We start from the raw sequence: 20,987 nt of genomic DNA on the forward strand, positions 1-20,987 counted from the left end.
ATAACTTGAGCAGAGACTCTCAAATTTAGGGGTCCCTGGATGGATTTGAGGAAAGGGGACATAAACATTCCCCACATTGTTTGCAAAATATGCATATGTGTGCCCGTGTACATTTTTCCAGGAAAAGACTCTGTGGCTTTTGTGATATCCAAAAGGTTGTGAGACCCAAGTTTTACTCAACTGCTTCTAGAGACTTTAACCCCAGAGGAGCAGAATTGGAAGGGTTTCATGGATTAGGGAAAGGCAGGAGCTGGGAAGGCAATGGGGCCTGTGAGTTTCGGGGCCACATATGCAGGCCTGTCAGTGGGACATGCTGGTGTCTGGGGATGAGAAGGGGTCATTGTCATTAGGCCGCTCCAGACACACTTGCTCAGTCACCTGCATATTCCCTGTCCCACCTCTAGGCCTTATATGACTATATTCCCAGCGAGAATGACTTACAACCCCTGCTGGCCTGGCTTAAGGTCATGGAGAAAGCCCACATCAACCTGGTCAGGTAGGTGTGGCAGAGGGGTGTCCCAGGGCCTCCAGCCAGCCGACCTGCTCTGTGGCATGGATGGGAGGGATGTGAGCCAGAAGCTGGAGAGGGATGGTGGTATCTCCTTGTCAGGCATGCTATAGGCCAGCTCTTGCGGTATGAGGCACGGGGCAGGGTAGCGTGGCCTGTGTCTGCTGGGGCTGCTGCTTTCCTGCCAGAGCAGTTACCAGTGAGCTCTAAGGAGCCACAAGGGGGGGGCTCAGTGCACCATGCTGGGGCCCTGAGGGTGGGGTGCCAGTTCCATCCTGATTATTGTCACCTCCTGACTGAACCCTGTGCAGTTGGTTTCCTCAGATCACATCCACTTTGTGGTTTCAGTCCTCTCCCCACCTGGGTTAACAGTCCCCTCCTCTGGGCTTCACAGTCCCGTAAACCCCAGTTTCGGCCCTGTGTCTATCATAAAACTCACATTGAGCTTGGCCACTTAAATAGTAGCCACTTGATGATTCTACTTTTCCAGAAAAAGGCTGAGAAGAAAATAAGTGTATCCACCGGTGACCTGTGTTTTGCCTGGAGTGGGGGTGTCTCAGGACCCTGGAGCCCCACCATGCTGTGTCTTCCCTCTCTTCTGCTGAAGGGCTCCTATTAGCCCTCGCTCTCAGGCTCTGTGCTGGGTGCTTTCCATTATCATTCATCTCACGCATCACAGCCGCCCCGGGAGGAAGGTCCTAGCCTTTTTCATGAACCAGAAACGGAAGCACCGTGAGGTAGCTAGTCATGCCTCTGCTAAGGAGCAAAGGAGGGTCTCTAGCCCAGGTCCACCAGGCCCTCATCCTTTTCCCTGCACCGTCCAACTTTTACCTGGAGAGGCCAGAAAATGGCAAAATAGCCTCATTCTCTACTTCTCAAGATATTTTTTAAAGATTTTATTTGGGACACCTGGGTGGCTCAGTGGTTAAGCATCTGCCTTCCGCCCAGGGCGTGATCCTGGAGTCTAAGGATCGAGTCCTGCATCGGGCTCCCTGCAGAAGCAGGAGCCTGCTTCTCCTTCTGCCTATGTCTCTGCCTCTCTCTAACTCTTATGAATAAATAGGTAAAATCTTAAAAAAAAATTTTTTTTTACTTATTTGCCAGGGGAAGGGCAGAGGGAGAGGGAGAAGCAGACTCCCTGCGGAGCAGGAAGCCTGATGCAGGGCTCGGTCTCAGGACCCTGAGATCGTGTTCTGAGCCCAAGTCAGATACTCAGCTGACTGAGCCACTCAAGTTCCCCCTCTGCTTCTCGGGACTAATCCTACCAGCAGGCCTCCCACATTTGTGCCATGATATACATCCCAGGCTGTTTGTTGTAATGCTATATAGGTAATAGCAAAAAAACTTAGAGACCAACAAAAATGTCAATGTGCTTGGGGAGAGGACTGGTCAATGTACAGTGAGTTACTAAAGTAGAGAGGTGCATGCTGACACAGAAAGACCTCCAAGATGTATTGAGAAGGGTATGGATGGTGTGATTCTCTGTGTGCTCTGGAGCAGGACTACCAGGGTATGAATGACCCCTCCCTCCTCCTTATGGTGTGGTCTCGGGCAGCATGCTCGACTTTTCTGTGCCATGGGTTCCTCACTTCTACAATGGGAATGGTAGTAGGAGTTAATCTTGGTTTTTACGAGGTGTAAATGAACAAATGCCTGTTATGTCGGTGCTTGGTGTATGAGAAGTGTTACATAGATGTTAGCATACATTACTGTTTTCTGTGTTTGTATATGTATGACAACTTTGGGAAGAGTATTTGAGACATTTAACCTTGATTTTCCTCTGGGAAGTCCATCTGAAGGTCAATCTGGGAGAAAGGTGTGATAAAGAGAGCATACTCTTTATTTTGTACTCTGAAGACCTATTTGGATTTTTTACCACGTGTGGCTATTCCTTGAATTATAGCACTTTTTAAAATTGCCCACTAGGAGGGCCCTGTAGAACCCTGCAGATCAATGACTGTCATTGGACCTGGTTCTATGTGGGTCCCTGTGGCCCAGAGCCAGGCCCCACAGAAGCCTTTTGTCTCAACAGATTGCAGCGGGACCTGGGGCTAGGCCACCTTCCTCGCTTTTTTGGAACTGCAACCACCTGCCTCCTCTCCCCACACTCGCAGGTGGTGACAGCTGCCACTCAGAGCCTTCAGGTACCGCAGCCCCAGCCCCAGCTTTAGGGGGGGGAAGCAGAGAGTGTAGAGTTGTACTGGCTACCTTGTCTCCTGAAGTTCGCCCTAGACCTCCAGCTGCATCCTGGGGAGGAGATCTCAGAGTGGAATAGGCTTCCTAGAGGTGTGCAAAAGCAGTCACCTAGGAGGGCTGGGTGGTGCTGGGAGGCTGCTGTAGGCCCAGACATCTGTGGCTTCTTCTCTTGCAGGAGATCTTGAAGGAATGTGTTGCTCCCCACATGGCCAGCATTGGCTCTGTGACCTCATCAGCCTCTGGCCCTGCCCAGTATATCGCCAAGATGTTCAGGTGAGAACATAGCATCCATGTTAGGGAATATGGTGTGCCTTCTAGAAAGTTCCTTGTAATGAAAAGTGTTCTACTTGTCACTTACTGTGGGCATGTGCTCAGCGCCAGAGCAGCTGCTATTGATTTGAGCACTGGCCACGTTGCAGGTGCCATAGTGTGGTACTCAGGAGTACGGACTCTGGGCCAGTCACCTGGGGCAAGTTCCTCTGCGTCCTCCATGCCTAGATACGTCAGGGTCCTCATCTGTCCAAGGTTACTGATGGAGGTGAGAATTAAATGAGGGAGTGTACGTGAAGTTCTCAGAACTGTATCTGGCACGTATTTAAGTACTGAAGTGAATAAAAACCACTGGTAGTCCTTGTGGTTCAAGGAGATAGGTACTGACTGACCCCCAGTTTATAGCTGGGCGAGCTGAGGTCACTCATCTAGGGAGTGGCAGCCTGATGGCAGAGTCCACTCTTATTCATGTGCCGTGCTGCCATTTATGTCCCTAAGAGGAGCCATTCACAGACCTGGCTGTCCCTGCAGGCAGTGAGGAGCCATGGAGCACTGTAGACACTGGTGTGGGCCCGGGAAAAAAACTAGGAGCCTTGGTGTCTCTCCTGGGTGTGTGCTCAGCTCTGAGGTGTGGTACTTTGGGTGCTGTGCCTGTTGCCCTTGGATACATCTGTGATGAAGTTTCAGGAAAACTCAGAAATAGAGCCACCCTCGCCTCTAGCTTACCCATTTCTGCACATTAACCCCCATCAACCATTCTTGCCTAAAATCTCCAGAAGGCTAAGCTGAGAGGTACAGCCAGCCTGGCGCCACTCTCCCCACTCTGCCCAGACCACCTACCCTGGCATCCCATCTTGGATCACACTGGGAAAACACAAGACCATGACTGAGCATGGGCTTTGGAGGCCCAATATGGCCACTAGCAGAGTGACCATGGCAGGTTATTTGATCTCGTAGAGCCTCAGTTTCCCCATCTAAAGATGGAACAAAGGATGTACCTCACAGAGTTTTCTTTAAGCAGCAGGATTACATAAATGAAACTGAACACAGTGGCTATTTCATAAATGCTAGTTCTCCCCATTGGCCTTTCCTGGGGCTCCATCTTTACCAGCCAACTGTTGGTCTGTTGGCACCAACCTCCTGGTGCCAGTCATGCCCGGGTGAGCATGAACCTGGCCCTGACTGCTGTTCCCTTGGCAGGGCGGTGGAGGAAGGCCTGACGTACAAGTTCCACGCAGCGTGGGGCTCTGTGTTGCAGCTGCTGGGTGTCTTCTTCCAGGCATGTGGGAAGCAGGCCCATCCTGTGATGAAGAAGGTGAGCTAGGGAACTGCTGGGGCCAGGGCAGGAGGTGGTGATTGGGCTGTTGGACTGTGGGCTCCCAGAGAGGTCACGTGTCTTGTTACCTCTGCACTTTACTCCACATTATACCCCCAGTAGCACCCACAGCAGGTGTCCAGTACTGTGTCTCCAGGATGGTGTCTTGAGCCAACATGGGAGAAACAAAAAGAGGGGTGGGACCTCCCCTGGCCCCCCTGCCAGTACCTGCTCACTAGTCTTGGCTGCAGCAGATGGCTTTGAATGGGGAACCAGGGGGACCGACTCATCATCACCTGCCATCTTTTTCTTTTTAATTCTATAAATTCTCCACCGTAATAAGGGATTATAATGTTTTAAGCAGCCTTACGTTCCAGAGAGGTTACTGCAACCCAGAGTAAATCATCTAAGAATCAGAGATCCCCTTGGGATCCTCCCTGGCTGGGGAAGCAGGCCCCAGACCCCACAGCAGCAGCTCCTAGCCTCATGGGGCTTTCACTGACTCCTACCACTGCTGGTTGGAAGAAAGGAACTGCCCTGACAACAGGCCCAAGAAGCCTGGCCTCTAATAGGTTAGATTGACAAACTTGGCTTTCTACAAGTGAGGCCCTGGGAGTCCTGGGGGGTAGTGGGCCAGAGGCCACAGCTCTATCTTGAGGGGCAACCACTCCTCAGCGTTTGCTAAATTGCTAATTGTCACACATGAGTCTGTCATTTGCCTTTGCCAGAGTTTCTCATTTCTCAAGATAAACTGGAAATCTGTATTTGTATATGAAATCTTGTTTTTGCATGTTACTAACATACAGAATTTTAAAAATTGTTGGGTGGTGGGGGAGAGGTCAGACTTCTCACTAGGTTAAGTTTAGTTATTGTTTTGTGACCTTTGACCTAGATCGTAACCTGGGCCGATGCTCCTGACCTCATCCTCTTAGAGACTTTGGCCCAGACTCAGGGGTGGGTGCTAACTCTGTCAGCACACTTTGGTGTAATCTCTTGTCTTTTTGCTCCAGTGCCTCCAGTCTCTGTGTGACCTGCGCCTCTCCCCCCATTTCCCTCACACGGCAGCTCTGGACCAGGCGGTGGGGGCTGCGGTGGCCAGCATGGGTCCTGAGGTGGTTTTAGAGGCTGTGCCTTTGGAAATCGATGGCTCCGAGTAAGTGTGATCCTGGCTGGCTTCTTTACAAGCCCCAGGGGAGTCAGCCAGCTTGTCCTTCTCAGCAAGGTGTTCACTCTTTGGGGTGAAGTCTCTGTGTCACATGGGAATCAGTGGGAGAGGCCACAGCAAGGCTTGAGCTGTTCCTCGGCTTAGCAGGTGATGTGCTGCTGGATGTGCTACCCTCTCACTGGGCTTTCCCTCCCTCCTCCCAGGGAGAATCTGGATTTCCCACGGAGCTGGCTGCTGCCTGTCATCCGGGACCACGTCCGGGAAACGCGACTTGGTTTCTTCACCACTTATTTCTTACCCCTGGCTACCACCCTGAAGAGCAAAGGTATGGGCCTCACCTTAGTCCTGGAGCTTTGGCTGGAAGGGATCAGGAAGGGCTCGTTGTCCAGCACCCCCAGCCCTAGGACATTGGCTAGTGTCCCTCTGCCAAGCAGGTGGCCAGTTAGTGCTCAAGTGCCTTCCTCAGGGGGGCTGTCCCTCCCTTTGCTTAGAGACACAGCCAAGCATATCCCCTTTACAGGACCCTGCCCTGTGGCAGGCAAACAATGGCCTCCTCTCCTACTGGGGTGGTAGTTAGACAAATACACACCAATTTATAAGTATGCAGAGCTGTGCCTAATAAAAACCTGATACAATGTATGTGTTTCTCAGTAGAGTTCTGGTAAACTTAGTTATGATAAAGCCCCACTGGGGGCCGTGGTGTGGTCTCTGAAGAAAGGGAAACCTGTGGGAATGGGCATGTTTAGTAGATGGTGAATTGAACAGATTGGATTCAGATCTCAGCTGAGCCACACCACATTTGGGTGACTTCGAGCAAGTTGATTCAACTCCTCTGGATCTGCTCCTCATCAGTAAAATCAGAACAATAATTGCCATGCAAGCATTAAATGCAGTGGTCACGTACCATGCATATCATGTAGCCTACCACTTAGAAACCTTATTGTCAAATAAAACCAGGTTTCAGAATGATATATGTATAGTACAGTTCTGTTTGTGCTTTTTAAAGTGTGTATGTAAAGAAGTGTAAAGAAGTTAGAAGAGATGGTGGGTATCCCTGGGGGAGGAAGATTATGAGGAGACATCTACTTCCCGTTTTATGTAGGTGTTTTACATTTTTTAGGATGAACAAGTATTATGTTTCCGTTTGTGGGGAGGGAAGAATCACCCAAAGTCCTGTCCGCATTATTGGGCTTTTGGTTTTGGTAAAAATGAGGCCTGCTGGCCCATAGGGTGCCCAGGGCCCCACTGTATCCTTGTGTCACACTGCAGCGATGGATCTGGCCCAGGCGGGCAGGAGAGTGGAATCCAAGATCTATGATACGCTCCAGTGGCAGGTAAGGGATCAGTTGGGGGGATGTGGGTTGGGTGGTGCAGGGGCCTGAGTTGCTAGGCATCACTCTCCTTTCCCATCCCTCTCCCCAGATCTGGACCCTCCTGCCTGGATTCTGCACGAGGCCCACGGATGTAGCCACCTCCTTCAAAGGGCTGGCACGGACACTGGGCACGGCCATCAGTGAGCGTCCAGACCTGAGAGTCACTGTGTGCCAAGCCTTGCGCACCCTCATCACCAAGGGCTGTGAGGCAGGTATGTGTGGGCTCTGGGGTCAAGGGCTAGGAGGGGGATGGTTGCAGTGGCCCAGGTCTTCTGGCCTGCTGTACCTCACTGCCTGAGCCACAGCTAATCTTGTGCAAGGACCTGGGGCTTCTGCTGGGGACCCAAGGAGTCAGTAGGACACTAAAAGTTGCCCCGTTTCCTCTCTTTACTCCCACCGTGCTGACAGCTGCTGGGTGTCGTCTGGTCAGCATTAAGGACTTTGTCGTGTGGCTGGCTCTTGGCTGACCCTCGGGACAGAGCCATGGAGGAGCATAGAGTGTCCCCAAGAAGCCCTAAATCCATGGGTTCCAGGGCCTGTCACGTGTCCTCCAAAAGGATGCCTCTGGGCCATAGCCCTAGCAACTGTTGAGGTGGGGTTGACTCCTGCCCCTTTTATGCCAACTTTGGTCTTCCTGCCAGAGGCTGACCGCATGGAGGTGAGCCGTTTTGCCAAGAACTTTCTGCCAATCCTCTTCAACCTATATGGGCAGCCTGTTGCAGCCGAGGACACCCCAGCCCCTCGCCGGGCTGTGCTGGAAACTGTCAAAACTTACCTGACCATTACAGACCCTCAGGTGAGCTGGCGGGAGGAACACTCTTGGGTCAGTGACTGTGGGTTGGGTGTGTTGGAAAGGCCGCACCGGCCAGGGCTCACTTGGGCTCTGCCATCTGGGGGACAGGGCAGCACATACCAGCGCCGACTGGGTCGAGGCTTCTAAAGACAGTGGGGTGGGGCAGTGCAGTTCTGTGATCTGCTCCTGCTCCATGTTTCTTTCTTCACCAACTGTCTCCTTTTCATCCTCTTGGTGCTGCCAGTTGGTGAACAGCTTTCTGGAAAAAGCCAGTGAGAAGGTGCTGGACTCTGCTGGCTCTGACTTTACCAGGTAAAATGCCCCACTTGAGTTGGGGCAGCCCAGGGAACCAGAGGGTGTGTTGAGCAGAAGCCCTGTGGGTTCTCTCTGGAATTATAGGAAAGTCTTGAGATGTCGAACGTCCCAGCTCTACTCTGAAGGCTGACTGGCTCCTCCTTCCTGGGAGAGGCATTATAGCCTGCTAGGAAGGATGAGGGCCCTGGTGACACTGCCCCAATTCAAATCCCAGCTCCCCTAGTTACAAGCTATGTGACTTTGGACAAGTTACTTATCTATTCCATGTCCTTTGTGTCCTTATCTGTGAAAATGGGCGTGATAATAGACCTGCAACAGGTTTGTTGTGAGGACCAAAGGCTTTAAAACACATAAAGTGCCTGGAACCCCACCTGGTACCTTATGGGAGCTAGATTCGGTATAAGCACCCTGTGGTTGTTCACAGGCTCCTTCAGGGCCCCATGTCCTCACTGCACTTCTCCCACCTCCGTACCCAGTAGATCTGAGGTACTGATGGTCTATGCCCCCTCCAGGCCCCCTAAGCCTGTCCTTGCTCTCTTGCCCTGAGCAGACTGTCTGTCTTGGACCTGGTTGTGGCCTTGGCTCCTCACGCAGATGAAGCTGCCATTAGCAAGCTGTACTCCACCATCCGGCCCTACCTAGAGGTGAGCCATGTGGGCTGGAGTCCCGTGTGACCACACCTGGGGGTAGGGGGCTTCTTGGAAAGGTGGGATCTGTCTTCTCTGGACCATTGAGGAGGACACAGAAGTCCAGGGAAGGGCAACCTAACCTCAGGAGAGTTGTCCTGAGGGAGTCACAGAGCTCGTTTGCAATGGTGAGGAGTTAGGGAAAGAAGCGGGGGGAGAGGATAGTGCTCTACCTAGAAAGGTGAGTGGGCACATGGGCCTTGATGTGTGCCGGGGGCCCAGGTTCGCGCTGCTGGATGAACGTTCTTTGAGGCCTGTGAGTGCAGTGTGGAGTGGAGGCTGTGGTGGCTTCCCTCCCTGCAGCACCCCCTGCCTGGCACCGAGTTAGCCTTTCACTGTCCATGCTCCTCCGGCCCTCTCAGGCCTCTTGAACTCCAGAGGCAGGCTCTAGTCCTGACCCCTCCCATGTTGGTCACAGTTACGGTGGCTGTTCTGTGACTGCTCTCGGACAGTGGCGTGTGTGAGGGGGCAAGGGTGGATGGAGGACCCTGGGGCCCTCTTCCTCACCATCCCCCCTCCCAGAGCAAGGCCCATGGAGTACAGAAGAAGGCCTACCGAGTACTTGAGGAGGTGTGTGCCAGCCCCCAGGGCCCTGGGGCCCGCTTCGTGCAGAGCCACCTGGATGACCTGAAGAAGACCCTGCTAGACTCATTGCGGAGCACCTCCTCACCTGCCAAGAGGGTGAGGCCTCCAAGGCAGCCATGCTCTGCCCATAGGAGGATGGGCAACACAAGGAGAGGACTGCCATAGAGACAGGGAACTTCAGGGGCACAGGTCCTAACTGCCGTTCCCCCATTGCCCTGCAGCCCCGTTTGAAGTGCCTTATACATATTGTGAAGAAGCTCTCAGCTGAGCATGAGGAGTTCATCACTGCCCTCGTCCCAGAGGTGAGGGGTGTTGGGGGGGGGTATATGTGTGTTTTAAGGGGTTCCCTTGGAGTGTGGCTTCTGAGGACCTGGAAGGATCAGGGGAGAGCAGTATGGGGGTTAGGGGCTCCTCAATTCTCTGCCTGGGAGCGCAGGTGCTCCTCCCTACCCTCTTTTGCCTCAGGCCACCAACCATTCCCATGGTGGCCAGCTCGAGCACAGTTCAAGGGGTTGTCTGGGCAGGTGATCCTGTGTACCAAGGAGGTGTCGGTGGGTGCTCGGAAGAACGCGTTTGCCCTGCTGGTGGAGATGGGCCATGCTTTCCTTCGGTTTGGCCCAAACCAAGAAGGTGAGGTGTGGGTGACATGGGGCTGGGGTAGATGGTCTGCTCACAGGCCTTGGGGAGACACCCCTCCAAACCACTGGCCAAAGCAAAAAGGTGGGGAGAGCTGCCTGACTCTCGAGTTGGGGCAGGCTACTCCTCTCTGGCCAGAATCCCCTTCCCTGGGGGGCCCCCAGGTGCAGCATGCAGAGTGGTTGTGCCCTAGTGTGTGTGACTGTCCTTGTCTCACCCTCCCAGAGGCCCTGCAACGCTATCTCATCCTGATCTACCCTGGCCTTGTGGGTGCTGTGACTATGGTCAGCTGCAGCATCCTGGCCTTGACCCATCTCCTGTTTGAGTTTAAAGGTAAATGCTTCTTCCTTGAAACCTAGGGAACTCGTCGGGCTCCCGGTGCATGGAGCCTGCTTCTCCCTCTGCCTATGTCTCTGCCTCTCTCTCTCTCTCTCTGTGACTATCATAAATAAATAAATTAATTAATTAAAAAAAGAAAAAAACAGAAAAAAAAAAGGGATCCCTGGGTGGCGCAGCGGTTTGTCACCTGCCTTTGGCCCAGGGCGCAATCCTGGAGACCCGGGATCGAATCCCACGTCGGGCTCCCGGTGCATGGAGCCTGCTTCTCCCTCTGCCTATGTCTCTGCCTCTCTCTCTCTCTCTCTGTGACTATCATAAATAAATAAATTAATTAATTAAAAAAAGAAAAAAACAGAAACCTAGGGAACTGCAACCCTCAGGGCAGGCAAATGGCCAGAAGGTCAGAACAAGGTCACTTCCAGAAGAAGGTAGCTACCACCTTCCTTTAGGGAGGAGAAAGAGCTGAAACCAAGTCTGACTGCCTCCCGTCCCCTCTGCTGCCCTGTCATCTTTCCTGCCCACCTGCAGCTGCCCTGCGTGCCACTGTCAGAATGGATTAGAGGAGGTCAGGTCCCACACCCGGGTGGTTAGTCCTGGTTCTGCATCTTACCAACCATGGGAGACCTTGAGCAAGTGTATAAACATCTTAGAACCTCAGTTTCTTACTTCTAAAACAGTACTTCCTCACAGGTTGGCTCTACTCTTTGGGGGAATGACTAGGACTGTGCTGGGCACATAGAAGTCCCCCAAATATTAGTTCCAACTCATGTGACCTGGCAGGGATCTTGGGTCTGACAGTGGCCCTCTGGTCACCCCCAGGTCTCATGGGGACCAGCACGGTAGAGCAGCTGCTGGAGAATGTGTGCTTGCTCTTGGCTTCCCGTACCCGCGATGTGGTCAAATCAGCACTGGGCTTCATCAAGGTGGCAGTAGTTGTCATGGATGTGGTACACCTGGCCAAGCATGTGCAACTGGTGGTAAGTGCCCCCCTACCCCTCAGGGGGCAGCCACATGGCCTCTGGTCTGCCAGCATGGACCTAGTGAACTTTGAGGCCAGCAAGTTCCAAACATTTGTTTATCTGAACACTAGCCTGTGTAACAGGTCATATAGGAGCCTTGGAAAGGACTCCTGCCTCCCCAGTGGGAGTGAGGAATGTACACGGTGCCAGGCTGCCTCTTGTGACCTGCCCCTTTCCACTCCAGAGAAGCAAGGGCTCTGTAGGGCAAAGGCCAGTAGGCAGGGCCACCCTTTGTTTTACAGATGGAGAAACTGAGGCCAGAGACGTCTCCAGGTCACACTGCTAGTGAGAGCAGCCCTAGGACCAGAACCCAAAGCTCAGAACTGACCCTCAGGGCTCTCCCCCAGCTGGGCCCCTCATCTTGCTCTCTTTTTCCCCTCTTGCATTTTGACCTTCTGAGTTTGAGGAGGCTCCTCCAAACACCCCTGCTGGGTGCAGAAGGGCCTGAAGACCCACCTGGTATTGGCTCCCTGGCCCCTCAGCTGAGCACAGGGTATGCCGGTGGCTGAGTCTGTCCCACCACTACATCCACTTGCCTCAGTGTTTCCCTTCCAGCTGGGTTGGGTCACATCAGACCTCCAGGTCCCCCTTGCCTCTCTTCGTATCTGGCCTTGTGTCAAGGCAGGAAAGGGCAGGTGGGGGACAAGGTAGCTTGCCCCTGCCCTTCCAAGCCTGCCGCCTCACCGGGGACCAAAGATGAGGAGGGCTAGAGCAGTGGTCTGTCATAGGGTTCCGAGAATTTATAAAAGCTTTTCAAAGGATTGATGGAGCCCTATGTCCCTAGCCCTGTTTGAAGACACTACAGATAGTGAGATCTGCTACCCGTTTCTGGGTCCCAGCCAGGCCTGAAAAAGGTGTGAGAATAGTCAAGCCTGAGATTAACACAGGGTGGTGGAAGGGACATGTGGAACCCAGAGAAACCTGGTGGTGTTGGGGCCCAGTATGGGCCATGGAATCAAAGTCCAGGGCTGAATGCTGCCCCTGGCCACGTAGCAGCCTCTGAATGCTTTGTACGTCAGTTTCCTCATCTGTAAACTGGGGGTCATGATCGATCTGCCTAATGGTGTTTTCCTAAGGAGTCAGTGACATAATACAGGTGAGATGCCACACAGTGTTGAGAAGACTCTCAAGCTGCAATCTCGGTAGGGTAGTTGTGGATTGTCATAAAGGAGGCTTTAGGGAAAAGGTGGAGTGTCACTCAGGTTGTGGAAGTACAGTTGGTCCAAGGGATGGGCCAGGAACAGGGTTGCTGTGACCCTCACCCCTTCACTGGGCCTGATGGTCCTGTGTGCCTGGTCTGCACAGTGAGAGGGCAGACAGGGTGGAGGGCGCCCCTGAACCCTCGGTGCTCTGCCTGGCAGATGGAAGCCATCGGGAAGCTTTCCGACGACATGCGGCGGCACTTCCGCCTGAAGCTTCGGAACCTGTTCACCAAGTTCATCCGCAAGTTCGGGTCTGTGGGGTGGCTGGACTGAGTGGGGCTGGCAAGGGAGGAGTTGAGGCGCTTCCAGAGCCTGCAGAGAAGGGGCTGGGCTGGGGGATCTGAGTCTGTCCCCTGTGGCTGTAAGAGCCCCAGCTGAATCCTCTTCCTTCTGGGTAGCTCTCTGTGGCCAGTGTGCCTCACCAGCCCCTCGCTGCCCCTCAGGTTTGAGCTGGTAAAGGGGCTGCTGCCTGAGGAGTACCACAGAGTCCTGGTAAACATTCGGAAAGCCGAGGCCCGAGCCAAGAGGCACCGTGCCCTGAACCAGGCTGCCATGGAGGAGGAAGAGCAGGAAGAGGAGGAAGAACCTGCCCAGGGCAAAGGTGACAGGTAAGACCCGGGGTAGGGTCCTAGGGACCCAGTCTCCCTCAACCCGCAGCCTGCCCAGGTCATGCTCAGCTGCCCGTGGCTCTCCTGGGAACACCCTGATTTCTGACTTCTCTGTCCTTAGCATTGAGGAGATTTTGGCTGACTCAGAGGAAGAGGATGAGGAGGATGAGGAAGAAAGGAGCCAGGCCAAGGAGCACCGGAGGCTAGCTCGACAGAGGAGCCAGGCGTGGCTAAAGGAGGGTGGCGAGGATGAGCCTCTCAACTTCCTGGACCCTAAGGTGGCCCAGCGAGTCCTAGGTAAGCAAGAAGTGGCTGGCATGTGAGTCCAAGAACAGCCTTGTTCAGGGGTTAGGGGTGACTGCCACAGAGGCCAGCGGGCACCTCCCACCACCACATGCGCACATCATTGTGCTGCAGGCTCCCGTCCCGGGCACAGACCTGGGCTTGTTGGTTAGGGTGAGACTGTGGGTGGGTTAGAACGGACCTGCCACCTCCTCACTGCCCGACTCTGCCATGCCAGCCACACGGCCTGGGCCCAACCGGGGCAAGAAGAGGGACCACGGCTTCAAGGTGAGCGCCGATGGCCGCCTCATCATCCGGGAGGAGGAGGACGATGCTGCTGTGGCCAAGATGGAGGAAGAAGAAGGAGCTAAAGGTGGGGCCACCATCCATTCCAGGAACAGCTCTGGCTGGAGCAGGGTCACACTCATTCATTCATTCACTCATTGTTCGTTTGCTCATTCATTCAGTGACCACTTGTTGGGGGAGCACAGGTAAAAACATACAAGGAGCTTGGAGCTAAGGCAGCTTCCTCAAACTTTTTGAGTTTCTCAAACTTTTTTGACCACATTAAGAAATCTTTCCATTGCAATCCAGCCAATTATACAATACATATAATTCAAACCAAACTTTCAAAACACTGTACTTCCTTTTAAGTATGTGTGACACACTTTGTTGCCTCTTTTTTTTTTTTTTTCCTGTTCTCACTCTTCTCCTTTTTGTTGTTGTTGTTGTTAATGTAAACTCAGCTGAGGCCCTGAAGTTCATTTACAGGTAGAAAGACCCAGACTAAAAGCCTGCCCCTTTCCTGACTGTATTGTCTCCTGCAGTCCAGGAGCCACTCCAGCATGAAGTCTCCGGGTCCCGTGGAGTATTTCCTGCTCCCCTTCCCCTGTGTCATCCATTGGATCAGAAAGCCTCAATCTTCTAAAATTTATCCACCTTCCTCTTTTTTGGGGGTTCCTCCTGCCATGATCCCTGGACTCTTGACTCACTGCAGCCTCCTGACCCGTGTTCTCATGGCACTCCCTGCACTCAGCTTACCTGCTGTGTGACAGGGGACAATCACTAACCTCTCTGTGCCTTAATATCCTTACTCCAAAATGGGCATAATACCAATACCTACTTAAAAAAAAAAAAACAAAAACAAAAACAAAAAAACAAAAAAAAAAAACATGGTTGTAGATGAAGTGGGTAACCAGAACAGCCATGTCTTGTGTTTGGTGTAAAGGTGACTACACTGTTTCCTGATCTGGTCATGCGGCTGTTCCCTCTCCTCTCTTTATACTTTCTAGTCTCCTTGAGCCCTTCTTGCCCATATGTCCTTGGTGCTGAGAATATTCCTCCCTTCTCCTTCTGCCTCCTGCTCTTTAGGATCCAGCCCAAGTGCTTTTCTGTGGTCTTTCCATGGCCCTCAGCCTTCTGGCAAGTCTGGGGCACTTCGTCCCAGATTGTCTTGTGACATTATTTGCTTGTTTTTCTTAAAGATTTTATTTATTCATTCATGAGAGACAGAGACAGAGAGAGGCAGAGAGAGGAGCAGGCTCCATCCAGGGAGCGCAATGTGGGACTCGATCCCTGGTCTCCAGGATCACACCCTGGGCCAAAGGCAGGGACTCAACCACTGAGCTACCCGGGCGTCCCTTTATTTGCTTGTTGATTGACTTCCCTTGAGTTTATCTTCTCCCCTAGCTGGTCAGTTTCATACTTTCAAACTGATAGCTTTTTTAAAAAAATTGTGAGAAAGTACACATAATATAAAATTTAGCATGTTAACCATTTTTGAGTGTTCTGTGGACTGGTATTCAGTACGTTCACATTGTCGTATAGCCAGTCTCCACAACTCTTCATCTACAAGACTGAAACTCTTTGTTAAACAACTCCTTATTACTGCCCGCCCCCAGCCCACAACAATCACCATCCCAGAATCTCTCTAATACTTTGAATTTGAGTACGAATCCAGGTGCCTCATGAATGAATGAATCCAGGAATGATTGTGATCAGCTTATGTCACTCCGTGGTGTGTGCAAGGGTCCTCCATGTGGCAGCATGTGGGCAGAATTCCTTTTGGCTTGTTTTAATTGAGATGTTTGTTTTCTGTTGTTGACTTGTGAGAGGCCTTCACACAGTCTGCGTATCAGCCCTTTATCACCTGTATGGTTTGAAGGTAACATTCTCTCATTCATCCTATAGAGTGCCTTTTTAGTCAGTTGTGTCCCCTGACACACGGAAGTTCTAAAATTTTGCAATAGTCCATTTTATCTATTTTTACTTGGGTTGTCTGTGCATTTCCTTGGTTCATACTTCTTTGGCTCATTCCCTCACAGCATTCAGCACATACAGGGCAAAAACAGATTCTTAAGTGGGAGAACGAGGCTATTCCCAGCAAAGCAGAGTGTATGTGGGGCTGGGGCATACCTGACTCCCTAGAAAACCCAGGGCTTTCTTAAGGTCTCAAAAAAAGCTATGTTTATCTCAGAAGTGGGATCACCACTTCCTTGGGGGGCTGTCTCCCTGGGGCCTAGGATGGGAAAGGGGTTAGTCAGTGTTCCGGGGTCTTGTCTCCCACAGAAGGACACAGGTTTTCTGGAGCTGGAGTTGCCAGCTCTGTCAGCCTGGTGAGCCAGGAGGAGGCAGGATGAAATTTGTGTGGGCTTTGGGAAAACAGGTGCTCCCTGCATGCTCACGGATCTTTCTTCCGTTTGGTTCCAGGGGAAGATGAAGAGATGGCTGACCTGAATGAAGACATGGGTGTCAGGAGTGTGAGTACTTCATCTGATGGGGGGGCTGTGCGTTCAGTTCAAAGCCTTGGGTGATAGCTTCTCAGCCATCTTTCCCTAACCCCTGCCCACTCTGCTGCCACACATACCCACCTGCCCTGTTTCCTGAATACATAGGAGAGCCTTGAAGTTGTGCGTAGCAGGCAGTCCCAGAGGGTGTGGTGTGCATGTCCAGGACACAGTGTAATGGGTGACTGCTCTGTGGGGTGTGGGAGGGGGCTCTGAAGCACCTGATGCTTCCATGTTAGCAGAGTTGTCCAGCTGAAAGAAGAAAGGCAAAGCCCTTTCTCTCTCCATCAAGGGCATGTGCTGTTGCAAAGGCAACAGCTGGCCTGTGTTCCAAGGGGCAAGTTCCTGCAGGGGCAGGGCCAGCCGCCATTGAGGAGCACAAAAGGCCCCACAAGTCACCTCACCTAATCCTCAAAGGTGATGGGGACTCTATCAACCCCATTTCCAGAGGGGGCTTACAGAAAGTAAGTAGCCTGCCCAAGGTCACATGTTATTAGATGCAGACTAGGGATTTGAAACCCTGGCCTTCCAGGCTCTTGAGCCCAAGAATTTAACCCCCTTGGTATCTTCCAGGATGGAGTGCAGCTTCTCACCTGCCCCACCTGAACCAGCGAGGGTAATATGGGTCCAAGCCCTGACTGACCTTCTCAAGCCCAGCAAACAGCACTTCTGAAACATTTTGGAGCAGTGTCTTCCCTCTCTGTCCTCTCAGACTGTGGCCAACCCATCTAGCCTTCCTGGGTGCCCCCCTTGGAGGACAGCTGCCTAGGCAAGGGATATAATATTAGTAGTGAAGACCCAGGTTCTAGGGCCCCTTTCTGGCTTCCACCTAAACTTTCAAACTCAGTTCCTCACCTGTAAATCTTGTAGAATTATTGGGTTGACTTCATGAAATTAGGCATATCAAGCACATTAGTGTGGTATCTAGTGATCTTTTCCCCCAAATTACTGCTTTCATTGACATCATATTCACAAATGCCCTATCCCTGAGCCTGAGGAGCTACCTTGTTATCAGAGCATTGCACCCATGCAGAATTCCATTTGGAGAGCTAGGTGAAAACCAGATCAGAGAGTTATGGGGTCAGAGGGTAGCTGAGGGTCTGAGAAACCCCGATGCATGAGGTCCCCTCTGAATTGGAACGTAAGCGTAGGTCAAGATGCCCAGACACGCACTTGTAGCCTGGGGACAGGAGTTATATGTGAAGCAGCCATGTGAGATTGCAGTCATGGGCTGGGCTGTAACTTTGCTCTGTGCTGTCTAGCTGTATAATTTTAGACAGTTCCTTATTCTCCCTGAGCCTTGGTGTTCTCATCTGTAAGTGGGGGATCGAGTGGCAGAGAACCTTTCCTGCTACACAGGTTGTTTATTTTTACTGTGAACATTAGTGAGGATGTTCATATACCCTTGTTAATGAACTTTGCTCACCACTTTAGAAGAAACACCAGAAACTCAAGCATCAGAAGGAGGCTGATGATGAGGAGCTGGAGATGCCGCCTCAGTACCAAGGTGAGGCTTCCACTCTCCTCTCTTGGGACAATCTGTTCTCTATCCCCTGCATTAGACAGGGGAGTTGCACGCAGAGCCACGAGTTTGCATGACCCCGTTGCAGTCAGTCAGCACTGACAAAGATCGGCTGGTATGTCACCCAAGACAGGGCTAGGGGGTGAGAGTGTCGGGCCCTGGGGGTCAGGAGATCTATGCATGGAACCCCACCCTTTGAGGAGCCCTTGAACCTCATCTCTACCCCACCCACCTAGGCCTTCCTTGAGGCTTATAGCCCACCCTTTTTCCTGGGAGGTGTCTGCCTCTCTTGTCCAGTTCTGAGTCAGGCTGGGTTTGGGGAGGCTGTATTGAGGGTAGCTTGCCTAGGAGATTCTCCTACACATTTGTCTCTGGGACCCTAAGGTGTTCATTTTCCCAGAGCAGCTGCTGTAGATACCAAAGTGGCTGCCCAAGGCCAGGAGAGATATCTGTTACTCACCTCTGCCTCCTTCCCCTGAGGGCAACCCCTGCTGTGCATCTGGAGGTACAGAGGTTTCTGTGGAAAGTTCCAGTCGCAGGAGCTGGTGTGACCTCAGAGCCTTACAACATCCTAACCCGGCCACAGAGCCTTATGGCTTCTCCCTCTGTGGTCTCACAGACCAGCACCCAGTTCACCTACTCCGCTCTGAGGTGGTATGGTGCAGAACCAGACAATGTGGAGGAGGCCCGGGGTCAGGACTGCTTGCTCTTAGTTGTGTGGCTAACTTGATCCAGTCCTGTGGCCTCTCAGCTTCTGGTTTCCCATCTGTGTAAAAAAAAAAAAAAGCGGGGGAGGGTATCTGGATCATCTCAGAGTATCCTCCTGAGTAGTCATTGTAGGATTCATCCCTGAGTGTGTTAAAATCAGACTGGAGATAAGTGACCTTGGAAGTACCTGGGCTTCTGTAACCACAGCTTTCGAGTCTGTATAGTGGGACAAGAGCTTTCTCTCTCCCTCGGTGTTGGTGCAAAGCCCCAAATGAGCAGCAGCCTAAAGTACCTTGTTATGCAGACGAGGTCAGAAGCTCCAGAAATTCAGAGACTTGCCGAGGTTAAAGCTGTTGATGGTTCAACAGGGAGTTGAATGTGGGTCAGTCTGACTTCAGAGCCTGTGTTTTCTTCTAGAACAGAGCAGATTCAGCTTTGGAGACTGGGGGGTGGTTTATGTTAGTGGAGAAGGTGTATGTCCTCAGAGATTATCGATAGGTCTTTGCAGCTTCAGGTGTGCCTGAGGAGCCCACTGGTCTAAGCCATTCAGCCACTGGACATTCTTGAGGAAAGTCCTTGCTTGGTAGGGGACAGACAGGTTGCTAGCCTTGATTCGTCTGTTCCCCGGCAGCTCTGCAAAGAGAAGGTACCCATTGCCTTCTCCTGGGAGGAAGCTGCCCTGCCTTTGCCTGATTCATGGCCCTTGTGTTCCCCCTCTAGCTGGAGGCTCTGGCATCCATCGCCCTGTGGCCAAGAAGACTACGCCTGGGGCTGAATACAAGGCCAAGGTAAAAGCTGTGGGTAGGGACAAAACCTCTGAGAAAGAACAAGGGGAGCTGTGCCCACCCATTACCTTTATTGAGCCAGACTCAGGCCACACTGAGATCTTGTTGGCATCTAAAATCCACACCTTTGTTGGATGGCATTCCAGGGCTACAGGAACCCTGGGGTGCCACCAAGGCACAGAGTAAAGGGGAGGACAGGGGGCCTGTTAAGTCAGCAGGGAGGAAGGGGAGCCCTGTACTCCTAGCTGATTCTGTTTTCTCTGGTTGAGCAGAAAGCAAAGGGTGATGTGAAGAAGAAAGGTCGGCCTGACCCCTATGCTTACATCCCTCTCAACAGAACCAAACTCAACCGCAGGTACAGTGCTGGGCTATGCAGGGTTGGGCTGAGATGGTAGGCATGGCGCTGGGGAGCTCAGTACTCCAAAGAGGGGAGGGCCATATTCTCAGTACAGTCTCAACTTAATGGCTCAAGTGTCTCCTGGTTTTGTTTTGTTTGTTTGCTTGTTTTTAGAGAGAGAGGAGGGGAGAGCATGTACTTGAGTCAGGGGGAGGGGCAGAGGGAGAAAAAGAAGCAGACTCCTTGCTGAGCAGGGAGCCGGACTTGGGACTCAATCCCAAAATCCTGGGATCATGACCTGAGCTGAAGGCAGAAGCTTAACCAACTGAGCCACCCAGGCACCCTTACTTTTACTTTTTAATGTGCATTTTCATGTCATTGGTACACATGAGTGTTATTGACCTGAACTGTTCTTTTAAGCAGGGTAGCACATGGTCTACCCAAATCATGTGCTGCGCATTGACAGGCAGCACCCTTTCTCTTCAGTTCCTCCTAATGCTGGGGGAGCCATTATCCAACATTGGCTGGAGGGGAGGGGACCACCTGTGATGTCACACAGAGATGTGACCCTTCTGTTCCTTGTCCCTGCAGGAAGAAGGTGAAGCTGCAGGGACAGTTCAAAGGCCTGGTGAAAGCTGCCCAGCGAGGATCCCAGGTGGGACACAAGCTTCGCAGAAAGGATCGTCGGCCCTGAAGGGTCCCCCAGAGGGCTCTGTGATCCAGTCTAAGGTCTCTCTGTGGCTCCCACGCTGCTTTGACCACAACTTTAGATGCTCGAGGTTTTTTCTGTCACAGCCTGGACTCAAAATGACTTGTTGGATGGGACTTGGTTTCCAGAGAGGCACCCAGGATTTTGGAAATGCCAAACTGGAATCACCCTTCAGAGCTGTCCCTAGAGCCTAGAGATGGGAATATAGCCTCACTGTCTCCAAATAGGCCAGCTGTGTTTCTTCCCCGAGTGGCCATGTGCACCAGAGCAGACAGTTTCCATTTCTTCCAGACTCTTGTAGCCACGTGACACTTAGCCTGGCTGTGGTCTGGGCATATAAGATTTGCTGTGACCAGATGTAGAATAAACATGCACCAGCATGCACTGTCCCTAGAAACACTGTGTTTTATCACCTGTCCCTCAAGGACAAGAACTATGTCCAGTTATTGACAACAGTAGCTTGACCACTTCTTGTCCAGTCCCAGCAGCCGGTCTAAGGCACTGCAGGTAGCCCTAGGTCAGGCCTAGAACTTGCCCAGGGACACCCACCTGTGTCAGGAGGTCTCCCTGACTTCACTTTACAGCCCCAGTCAGAAGGTGACATTTGGAGGCACAGGAGGGGCAGTGAATGATGCGCTGGGGCGGGTCAGGCTAAGAGTTGCTTAGAGCTACAGCGTGGCTACCCCAAGCTGACCCGGCCACAGGTTTCTCCCAGCAGCTTTGTTCAGTGGTTCATTGAAGTGTTTACTAAGCCTCACCAAGTGCCGAGTGCAGCTGAATCATCTAGCTTGATCATTATGTCCTGTTTTTCCCAGGTAAGAACGCAAGTTGTACAAAGATTCTCACTG

The 20,987-nt window shown here is 52.2% G+C and overlaps 1 protein-coding gene across 1 annotated transcript in view; it reads left to right on the forward strand.

The window, feature by feature from the left end:
• RRP12 (ribosomal RNA processing 12 homolog) overlaps nt 1-20,536 on the forward strand; it is a 48,010-nt gene extending 27,474 nt beyond the window's left edge. Inside the window, exons 11-35 of the mRNA XM_072805830.1 lie at nt 405-496; nt 2,541-2,652; nt 2,880-2,977; nt 4,175-4,289; nt 5,300-5,442; nt 5,658-5,779; nt 6,724-6,788; nt 6,877-7,039; nt 7,469-7,623; nt 7,865-7,932; nt 8,486-8,579; nt 9,144-9,302; nt 9,428-9,508; nt 9,731-9,836; nt 10,068-10,175; nt 11,001-11,158; nt 12,562-12,653; nt 12,846-13,010; nt 13,132-13,307; nt 13,531-13,665; nt 16,002-16,051; nt 17,513-17,585; nt 19,029-19,096; nt 19,366-19,448; nt 20,022-20,536. Coding sequence (XP_072661931.1) covers nt 405-496; nt 2,541-2,652; nt 2,880-2,977; nt 4,175-4,289; nt 5,300-5,442; nt 5,658-5,779; nt 6,724-6,788; nt 6,877-7,039; nt 7,469-7,623; nt 7,865-7,932; nt 8,486-8,579; nt 9,144-9,302; nt 9,428-9,508; nt 9,731-9,836; nt 10,068-10,175; nt 11,001-11,158; nt 12,562-12,653; nt 12,846-13,010; nt 13,132-13,307; nt 13,531-13,665; nt 16,002-16,051; nt 17,513-17,585; nt 19,029-19,096; nt 19,366-19,448; nt 20,022-20,124 — 2,784 coding nt within the window. The 3' untranslated portion in view covers nt 20,125-20,536. The remainder of the gene's footprint in view (nt 1-404; nt 497-2,540; nt 2,653-2,879; nt 2,978-4,174; nt 4,290-5,299; nt 5,443-5,657; nt 5,780-6,723; nt 6,789-6,876; nt 7,040-7,468; nt 7,624-7,864; nt 7,933-8,485; nt 8,580-9,143; nt 9,303-9,427; nt 9,509-9,730; nt 9,837-10,067; nt 10,176-11,000; nt 11,159-12,561; nt 12,654-12,845; nt 13,011-13,131; nt 13,308-13,530; nt 13,666-16,001; nt 16,052-17,512; nt 17,586-19,028; nt 19,097-19,365; nt 19,449-20,021) is intronic.
• The last annotated feature ends 451 nt before the right edge of the window (nt 20,537-20,987 follow it).

This window comes from Canis lupus, chromosome 29 (genome assembly GCF_048164855.1).
Source record: "Canis lupus baileyi chromosome 29, mCanLup2.hap1, whole genome shotgun sequence".
Classification (NCBI taxonomy): Eukaryota; Metazoa; Chordata; class Mammalia; order Carnivora; family Canidae; genus Canis; species Canis lupus.